Source organism: Penaeus monodon, chromosome 6 (genome assembly GCF_015228065.2).
Source record: "Penaeus monodon isolate SGIC_2016 chromosome 6, NSTDA_Pmon_1, whole genome shotgun sequence".
Lineage (NCBI taxonomy): Eukaryota > Metazoa > Arthropoda > Malacostraca > Decapoda > Penaeidae > Penaeus > Penaeus monodon.
The window spans coordinates 11,299,779-11,309,778 of record NC_051391.1 but is presented as its reverse complement, the minus strand read 5'-3'; the positions used below and the strand labels follow the sequence as shown (position 1 = coordinate 11,309,778).

At 36.9% G+C, this 10,000-nt stretch overlaps 1 protein-coding gene across 1 annotated transcript in view; it reads right to left on the bottom strand.

The window, feature by feature from the left end:
• Window positions 1-1,161: 1,161 nt before the first annotated feature.
• LOC119574201 (mitochondrial-processing peptidase subunit beta-like) overlaps window positions 1,162-10,000 on the bottom strand; it is a 10,751-nt gene continuing 1,912 nt past the window's right edge. Inside the window, exons 2-9 of the mRNA XM_037921332.1 lie at window positions 7,131-7,352; window positions 6,504-6,680; window positions 6,028-6,179; window positions 4,716-4,900; window positions 4,396-4,571; window positions 3,989-4,096; window positions 1,974-2,177; window positions 1,162-1,463 (exon numbers count right to left, since the gene is read on the bottom strand). Coding sequence (XP_037777260.1) covers window positions 1,323-1,463; window positions 1,974-2,177; window positions 3,989-4,096; window positions 4,396-4,571; window positions 4,716-4,900; window positions 6,028-6,179; window positions 6,504-6,680; window positions 7,131-7,352 — 1,365 coding nt within the window. The 3' untranslated portion in view covers window positions 1,162-1,322. The remainder of the gene's footprint in view (window positions 1,464-1,973; window positions 2,178-3,988; window positions 4,097-4,395; window positions 4,572-4,715; window positions 4,901-6,027; window positions 6,180-6,503; window positions 6,681-7,130; window positions 7,353-10,000) is intronic.

Below are 10,000 nucleotides of genomic sequence, written 5' to 3'. Positions count from 1 at the left end.
GCAGTAAGGTTCAGTTATGATCAAAGGAGAGCCAGGGGTTGGGGAACTGGAAATATTAAGCCTGGAGTATGTTGGGAAAAGAAATAGATCACCCCTTAGGATAACCATGTGGGATAAGGGTTAAAGAACTAAAATGGGGAATACTGTGCCCATGTCTCTCTGGGGCCATTCAGGATTGACCCAAATCCAGCCTTTTGTACTTTCAAGACGGCACTCACACCTTCAGAAGTGAACAAATGAGTCTGAAGAGAAAGAAAAGGAAAAGGGGGTGAAAAACTGTGCAAAACTGGTTGTGCTGAGGACTGAGGCCCAAGGTAGGGGAGATCCCCAACATTGGGCCTGAACAACAGGCATGGGATTAGGAGGTGGGTGAGTGGGTGGGGGTGGGGGTGGGGGGTCAATGAAGATAATTGTCTTTGTAAATCTTGAAAATGCAAGGTCTGTAAGTAAGGTTACTTTTGATCTATTTGCGAAGAGGAGTGCTTGCACAGGGGGTTGCAAAGCCTTACAGGAAAAGAAATATGGGCTAATTTGCTAGGCGTTCAGGTGTACTAAAGAGGCACGAGTTTAAGGAATAATGTATTAAAATTAGGTAAATAAAGCATACACAAATTAATGAATTACTTTTTTCTCTTAACATAAAAAAAAGAAAAGTTGAAGAGCTGTAGATGTGTTGGAGGTTTGAGAAAGAGGTCACAAAATCAGCAATGTTTGGCCTTTGTGCATTTTCTAGGAAATCTATCACCATAATTCTCACAAATCACTGAGTTGCTTACAGTCAAACAAATTAATAAACATGTTCTTAGCAAAGGAGTAATTTAAACTTACATCTACCAACAATTTTCCTCATCTGAAGACTAACTCATTATTATACATATTTCCTTCTTATTACAGTTAGCCTACCCATTATATAAATAGAAAAACATGATTTAGAATAAAAGTTCTAAAAAATAACTACACTGTTTTATTACTACCATTATACTTTATCTGACAAGATCACACAATATCAGTAGTGTTGTAATAATCATCAACTTCAATTTCCACTTCATTTTTCATGTGCACCTGAAGTAATCTCTGATGATAATACTATTACACAAGGCTGCCTTAAGTCACAAGAATATCACAAAAATATTAATCATTCTCAGAAGCAGGATAATAAGATTTTTTTTTTTCTTTTTTATTATGTTTATTAAATCACATTTGATATATGTACATATATTTACCTACAACATACACATTTACGCCACTTTTTCTTTTGGTCTTTAAAGTCAAAAATGAAAGTGAGTTCTTGCCTTAATTACTTACAGACCATTTTTCCTTAATTACACTCTCAACCAGTACATACTGGAGCGAACTCTGTTGTAGTCTGGGAGACCTTCGCAAGGTCCAACTGCAGCAATAGCTGGGCATTTATCATAGATGTACCGATAGCACGTATCTCTAACAACATCAGAAGTCACAGCCTGAAATTTAAAATATTATTTCAATATCTGTACATACTGGGTGCTAATACCACAGATTCTATGATAATTTTGTATCTTATTCAATATGAACAAATTCCTTCCTTTCATGGCTGAAATCATTCATTACCAATATTCTAAAACATTGTTCATGAAAGAAGATTAATAATCTTAGTCAAAGATGCAGTTCTCAGTTCAGCATTACTATGTGGAAAGTTGCACTCCAAAGCTGATATGCTAAACAAACAAGTTAATACTGAGACTTAAAAATCAAATAAAATATTAACTATAAGGTTAAATATTTTCTGTTAATTTCATCTGGTAATATCTCTAGTTTCCCAATTCCTACCATAAAAATCTATCAGTAAGTATCCATATAATATGATGTCTAGTTGGTATTGATATTAGTACTGGTATTAGTAGTGACTGAAAAATTTATGTTATATTAGCCTTTACTTGGTATTAGTATCTCTCTTGCTTCTGGCTGCTACTAAACCTCAGATAATACATTACCTCAATTCTGGCATCAAGTTCATGAAGTGGAATGCGCCTATTGTAGCACAACATCTGACGACCAATATCTTCGCAAATGGGTGTTGTTCCATCAAGCTGCAACAAGAGGTTTGTGCGCAAGATGTTCTTTGCACGTTCCACTTCAAAATCTGTCACGTTGGTACACAGCCTCATCCACTCAGACTGGAGGTTGAACATGAATTCCTGTAAACAAAAATACAAGCAGAAATTAATAAAGATCATTTAGTATTTCCTTCTAGCATTAACCCATTGGATCCAGTTGCATCACTGCAATCAAATTGCCAAAAATCTGGGCATTAGGCTTGCATGAGCATCCACTCTGCAGGGTAGCTGCCTGTAGGCTAGATGCACACGAACACGTGTACAATAGCAAGACTATGCCTCCTATTTATAAAGTTATTTACACTTTTTACGCATAAAGAGTTTTTAGACCATTCTCCAATGTCCATATTTGCCATCTGATTTGTATAATCCAAGATGGTAATATATATAGTCTCTCTCTCTCTCTCTCTCTCTCTCTCTCTCTCTCTCTCTCTCTCTCTCTCTCTCTCTCTCTCTCTCTCTCTCTCTCTCTTTGCATAGAATCCAATCATCTCTCTAAGTAGTCTACAACTCAGTGTAAGAAATTTAAAACTATTAACACTTATTTACGTAATTTAAATAATTTTTATGTAATATTCAATTTTCTGTAATATAACCTATGTCTCCAGGAATACAACCCTGAGCATGGAAATGGCACCCTCCATGGAGCCAGCACTCTTCCAGTCACCGTTCACAGACATTACATTCCACACTCATACATCGATGGGAAGAATGCAAAATCTCCATATGCGTAAAATAAACCTTCCAACAGGTCTGTGCATTCATGGTGAGTCTTTACCATCACTGCAGCCTTCATCTAAAACGCTCACATTGGCAGGTTTGAGTCACCCAGTTTACAACCATTTCCTGTGGCGGCATGTTCATGTACCCTGCCCCTCAACCCCGATTTTTTCGTGATGTGATGGTCATTTCACCCAGATCCAAGGGGTTAAAAAAAAGAAATGATTGAGAGAGAGAGAGAGAGAGAGAGAGAGAGAGAGAGAGAGAGAGAGAGAGAGAGAAAAAATGAAAGAAAGGAGGAGAGAGAAGAGAAAAGAGAGAAAGAAGAAAGAGAGAGAAATGAGAGAGAGAAAAAGAGGAAGAGAAGAGAGAGAGAGAAAGATAGAAGAGAAAGAAGAGAAATGAGAGAGAAAAGAAGAGAAGAGAAGAGAGAGAGAAGGAGAGAAGAAATGAGAGAGAAGAGAAGAGAAATGAGAGAGGAGAGAGAGAGAAGAGAGAGAAGAGAAGAGAGAGAGAAAGAGAAAATGAGAGAGAGAGAGAGAGGAGAGGAGAGAGAGGAGAAGAGAGAAGAGAGGAAGAGAGAGAAAAATGAAGAGAGAGAGAGAGAGAGAGAGAGAAGAGAGGAGAAAGAGAGAGAGAGAAAGAGAGAGAGAGAGAGAAAAGAGAAGAGAGAGAGAAGAGAGAGAGAAAGAAGAGAGAGAGAAGAGAGAGAGAGAGAGAGAGAGGAGAGAGAGGAGAGAGAGGAGAGAGAGAGAGAAGAGAGAGAAAGAGAGAGAAAAAAGAGAGAGAAAAGAGAGAGAGAGAAAAGAGAGAGAAAGAGAGAGAGAGAAAAAGAGAGAGAAAGAGAGAAAAAAAGAGAGAGAAAGAAGAGAAAAAGAGAGAGAGAAAAAGAGAGGGAAAAAAAGAGAGAGAGAGAGAGAGAGAGAGAGAGAAAGTCCAGTACTTTTAGTAAACTCTCAGCAAAGGATTCTTAAAAAGTACTTAGGAAAATGTTGCATTATATTTTACAGATTACCTGAACAATTTGTTATACTATATCAACAGCTAAGCCAAAGGGTTATTATCTACAAAGGAATGATGGTCTATATCCCAAAAAGCATTAAATTTAACCCTATTGTAAATTGACAGTGGTGATAAATCATATGACAAAATGACCTTTCTCTTATTCTTACCTCAATCTTCATTGGCTCACAGACAAAGTACATTCCCCACAACCCGGTGTCTTTGTAGCATGTATTGAAGGACTGGAAGGAGTGGCAGAGATTGCCCACTACTGCTGCCTAAAAGAGAAAACATGTAAATAAGTGAATAAATTCATATACAATATCCCTAATAATCATACAAATAAGAGAAGGAATCCTTAACAAAAATCTCACTCTGAATTAGTATTTTTTTTTATTAATGGCTTGAGCTTGTTAATCATTTTGATTTTTTTTTTTTTTTTTTTTTTTTTTTTTTTATATAATGAGAAACTCATCAACTCAAAACACTGCATGCAGACTTTACTTCATTATAAACAGGTATAAAAACACATTCATAATGAACAATCTCAAAATTTCTTAGATCTCTCCTCACTGACCTGTGCCAAGTTTGAAGCATTATGGGCACCACCTCCATGAGTCCTATCCCATGATCCAATGATAGTGTTTGCGACCATGAGTGGTATATTGTCAGGGTCAGACCAGCCGGCACCCTCCACAGAGATAGCAATGTGTGCCAAGGGCATGCTGTCATCTCGGACACGGATCTCTGCACCTAGAAAGCAAATTCAGGATATGCATTTTGTATCTATTAGATGTTAGAGTTTCCCCACAGGGATCCCAAAATAGTTAATAAACCTTAATAATGAAGATTTATACAGCAAAAATGCCCAAGAATAAAGAACAAAGAGATCCATACCTGTGAAGCGGCAAGGTGCTACTTCAGGAGCTTCACCAACATAAGAACCGCCAAGATTCTTGAAATTCTCTTCAGCCATCTTCACCAGAGTTTCATGGTTAACACCTCCAGCACCAGCAAGCACAATACGAGGTCCTTTGTAGTGGGTTGTGATGTAATCAATCAAGTCAGCTCGGCTAATTGACCTGTAAATTTCAAGTTTCTTTTTAATGTCTGAACTGTTGCTTCACTTTTTTCAGTTACATTCAAATGTTCTGAATGATTTACAGCCCTGTCTTTTTCCAAGTTGTTAATTTTGTTTGATTATAATATCTGGCAACTTCTTTTTTTATTAATTGTTCGCTTGTGGTGATCATGAAAATGCAGCACGAAGTAAAGTGCAAGGAAACGAGACTGCTATTTCTTCATAAACAAATAAATGTTAAGAAACTTTTAGAATAAACCATACAATTTCTTCACTTCCATCCAAAGAAACTATCTATGAAATCTTGAACCTTCAGGGTGGGAGCAGGGGAAGGAAGGGGAAAAAGAAAAGAAAAGAGAAAAGAGCGGTCAAGAGAGTGAAAGGTGTGTGTGTGCATTTTCCATTCCTGAATCTGTATCGAAAAACTAAATAACATAAAAATAGAATTATTCCCATGGGAAATAACTAAAACACATGTTGCCTTCCCCAACTGCCCCAACTTCAAGACCCAAAATATTGGAAATTAATTATATCCAGTTAAACAAGTTATTTTTTATACACAATAGTGTAAGACAGATATAGCAAGCTGATTTAAGAGTTAGAGAAAAACTTAAGTGTGACAGACGATCATCATAATTTAGTTTATTCCATTTGTCCCAATGGTTATTCTTGTTTTGGAGTGCCAGGGAAACCGTTTATTTTTGCTTCTAAATTATCCCATGTGCAAAGAATGACCAGGGTTACCATCCGCTGGCAGTGCAGGATTTGAAAGCAGGTCATCAAGATTGCTAGACAAGAAAGCTACCAAGAGGAGTAAAAATGTCAAATCATGGGTGGACATGGGGCCCAACAATAAGCACTGTGTGGGATGGAGTAGAGGGGGAGGGGTATTCAAAATCCTGAGAACCACTTGTCAACATACCAAACCTTAGCTCAAAAATACATTTATTTTGAATTACTTGTACCATAAAAAAGTGAAGTCATGAAAAAAATCCCCATATGAAATAATGTGAACAGGGACATCATAAAACAGGGATTACCTTTTTACTAATGTCAACTAAAAATGTTAAATAGATTTAGGCCCTAACAGAAATAACAAGTTAAAATTTCATTCATTAGAAAACTTACTTGATGTTCTTGGTGGGTCCAAGGATGGTCCTGCCAAGTGGTGTGCCCTGGAAGGCTACGGCATGAAGGTGATCGAAAACAACTTCCTGAAGGTTGCTCTCTACTTCTTGCATCTCTCTCAGAATGACTCCACGTTCTCGTTCAATCTCAGCCTATATGAAATGTCCAATCATGAGTAAATGTATGCATCTGGTTCATTGATTCAAAAATGGCTCATATCAAGCGAAATTCCTGTTTGCATAAGAATAAGAGCACCCTGCATTTAAGACCAATAACAGTAGGATACATTGGATTAGACAGCAGAATTATAATTACTCAAGAATAAATAAACTTCCTAATTTTCTGCTCTGAGTTACTATATGAATGCAATCATTATTACACTGTACATCATTACTAGAAGAAAGGGGTGGGGGGGATTTATTTCAAATTTATTCCTCTATGCTTTTGAAACTCAAAATAGTTAAGTTATTATTTACCTCTCCAAACTTGCTATTCTGGATGATGTCTGAGAGAATCTCAACAGCCTTACTAATATCTTCAGAAAAGCATTTTGCATAGAAGACAGTCTGCTCCCGAGATGTGTAAGCATTGAGGTGAGATCCCATGTTTTCAACTTCCAGTTCAAGGTCAGTTTGGGATCTTTTTGAGGTTCCCTGTAAAAAATATATACAAAATAAAAACATGATAAATAAACGAAAACGTGCCCAGGAACTGGGTGACCACCACTTACTTTTGCAGATATGGTGGCAAATAAGCAGGTAAGTGCAAATACTTATTGACCCTAGTACAAAGCACAGAAGATGGTGCTGGTCCTCCTGCCTCCTCTTCTCTTTATTCAAATTCAAACCAAATTTACCTCCCAAAATTATTTTAAAAATTAGTGAATAACCATAAAAATCATACTATATCATAGAAATATGATTAGCCTTGCAATCTTTAAGTTCTATTAAAATTTTTCTACATGACCAAAGTTATATAAAACTATCATATCATAAGAGTTTCTCTACTCATTGGTATGGGGGTTACAATCTACAAATAATTACATAAAGTAACTGCATACAAAGCCTCATTCATTTTTTGAAGAGTCAAACAGTTTACTATACCTTGAAAGCCATATGTTCCAAGAAGTGAGCTACTCCATTGTTGGCATCAGTCTCAAAGCGGGAGCCAGTATCTATCCACAATCCCACTGTTGCAGTTGGAGCACCTGAGTCCTCAGAAGCAACACGCATTCCATTGTCAAGAACTGTGACTCGTGTAGCAGGGACATTCAGTAGTGTCTGCTCATAGCTGGCTGCTGCAATAATTCCCCGATATCTCACATTCTGGGTGGGATAGAAAATTATAAAGTTCCAATGTTACCAACTGTATAAACCTGTATTCTATATTCTGGTAAGCACATTCAAATCCTGACTGAACATTTTCATATTTATTTGTCAGAGTGCATTATGCACTGTTCAATATATAATGGGAGATACAATTTCAACCAAATGACTATTTGCAACTCCAATCTCAATTCTAATAAATTTGCAAGTATGAAGAATGACCTTTCCATTTCACAGATGGAGAGAATTGATATACAACATTCATTTTGAACACTACATCATTTCACTGAACTTAATATTTACCTCATCAGTGCCAGATACATGTACTACTCTCTGTACTTTATCATCAATTTGTTTACACATGGATGGCTGCACAAGCATTCAGTCACCATGGAGTCAATTAGAAGGTATACCTTATCTCACTTGATTACCACATTCATTGAATTTCTAGATATTTTTCAAATACTACTACTATTGTCATTACTGTTATTACATATGTTATTATTACTGTTGCTACTGCTGTTGTCATCAGACATTATGATATGTACCTTTCATCAAAATGAAAATCAGGGAAAAGGGTCTACAAGTGAGATAAGATCGGCCTAGTAATAAGACACTTTGGTACCTAAGAACTTTTGAACCCACCTGTGTGTAAACAAAATAAACAGTGGAGTGGATATGTATGCACATACCCACCCAGCATCAATGGGTTAAGCACATACTTCATAATACACAATAAAATAAACAAGCAGTTCATGACTTCACGGGTCACAAAACTGCCCCCTTCCAGAGTCAATCAATTCATTAATAAAGCATTTGATATCAGTGATAACAACGGAGCTTTTGTACATAACTAAAAAAGAACATTAGCAATGATCTCTGCTGCAATATTTTTAAGAAATTATTACTGAAAATACATTATGTAAACAATATTATTACTCTTCATAGCATTCTGGGGACGGGTTTATTCAAAGTATGTATCAGTAATCTCTTTGATGTACTGGCTTGTGAATGTGCTGGTAAAATTCTTGAACAGGTGTCTGCATCTTAACCCATTCGCCCCGGAATTTTTCGCTCGTCGCTCAGCGCCGCTCACGGTAATAGTTGCCAGCCGCGTGGGCCGCCGCAACGGGATTTTTTCTGGAGCGGCGCGGCGGCGCAAAGACCATCATATAATTTTTGCAGGAATCTATCCATAGATTTATTATGAGAGTTGCGTTTTATATAAGGGCAATGTGTATAAACTGTACTTTTCTCATAGTTTTTTCTAGGCATCTATTCGCCTTTGTATTGAGGCGATATACTGAATCGCTTCCAAGTTCTCTACACTATCTGATGACATCAACACTTTGATGTTAAAAGTTAGTGTTGTTTTTGCACGAGATGTAAAAGTATGGACTTAGCCTTTTTTTGTGCTTTTTTTTTCAAACTTTCAAATGAAGCAGAGCAGCAAGCCAAATATCATTTTGATACTCAGAAGTAGTGCATTGTCCATATAAGAGATCACACCATGTTTTTTATCATTTCATTCAACAGAAAAGGAAGAAAAGCAGAAGTGAATGTAGCTTCACTTTGATGTTCAAAAATAGCTTTGTATTGATATGTGATGTCACACTGTGTAAGTTTAGTTTTTTTTTCTTTAGTACAAGACTTGTAAGAGAGAATATACCTTCATACCTTCCATGGCTGCGATCGTTCTGCTGGAATGAGCCTTTGACTGACCTTTTATTCACATGACTAATCAATCAGATCACGCCATGTGACCTGATGCACCAATCAAAGCAATTACTAGTTTCCAGCCAGTCAGGTCAAGGTACATCATAATCATGCAGTCTAGTGTGAACAAATCACATGATTACAAGTCATAAATAATTACGACAATTACATATGTCATAAATTACATACGTCACATATTTATCAACCAGTCAAATAAGACTTATAACAGAGCCAAGTATTAGGTTGAAAAAAATAATAAACTGTCAGTCTATGGTCAGTCATCAAGGCAAAAATACGCGCCAAACGTTACGGGGCCCATAGATGCCATGGCAAGATTACATGCCAAACGTGTTGGCGTCCATTGAGAGCATGGCAAGAATAGATGCCAAACGGGGCGAATGGGTTAAAACCCATGAAATTTGGTATCAGTAGATTCCTATTGATATCTACTTACCAGATATAATTAATACTTGGCAGAATTAATAAATAAGCACAATGTCCAGAAACTCCCATACCAAGGATATTCACCTCTGCCTCACCTCTGGTGAGAAATAAGCCTCATGGCTAGGAACACAGATTCATTATATAGTTAGGACATGTTGAATACAGGGGCCCAGGGGTAAAGCTCCCTAGCTACAAGCTATTGGTGGTGTTATGCCAATAAATCTTGCCAACAGATTGGTTGAATTCCTGTAGTTTTTCATAAGTTATCCAGTCAGCCCATTGAGTTTTCTGAAAGTTTACACATGGGTCTGTAGTTTCATTAGCTTTTTTTTATGCTTTTATGCATAACTCCAAGTTGCAACATTTATTTAACAATTTAAGTGCTATGACTGGACGTGACCAGGCAAATTGCTAATAGGCAATACTTCACAAAACCGATCATGATGATATTGGTATCAACAGATTCCTCTCATTCTCTACTATCCACA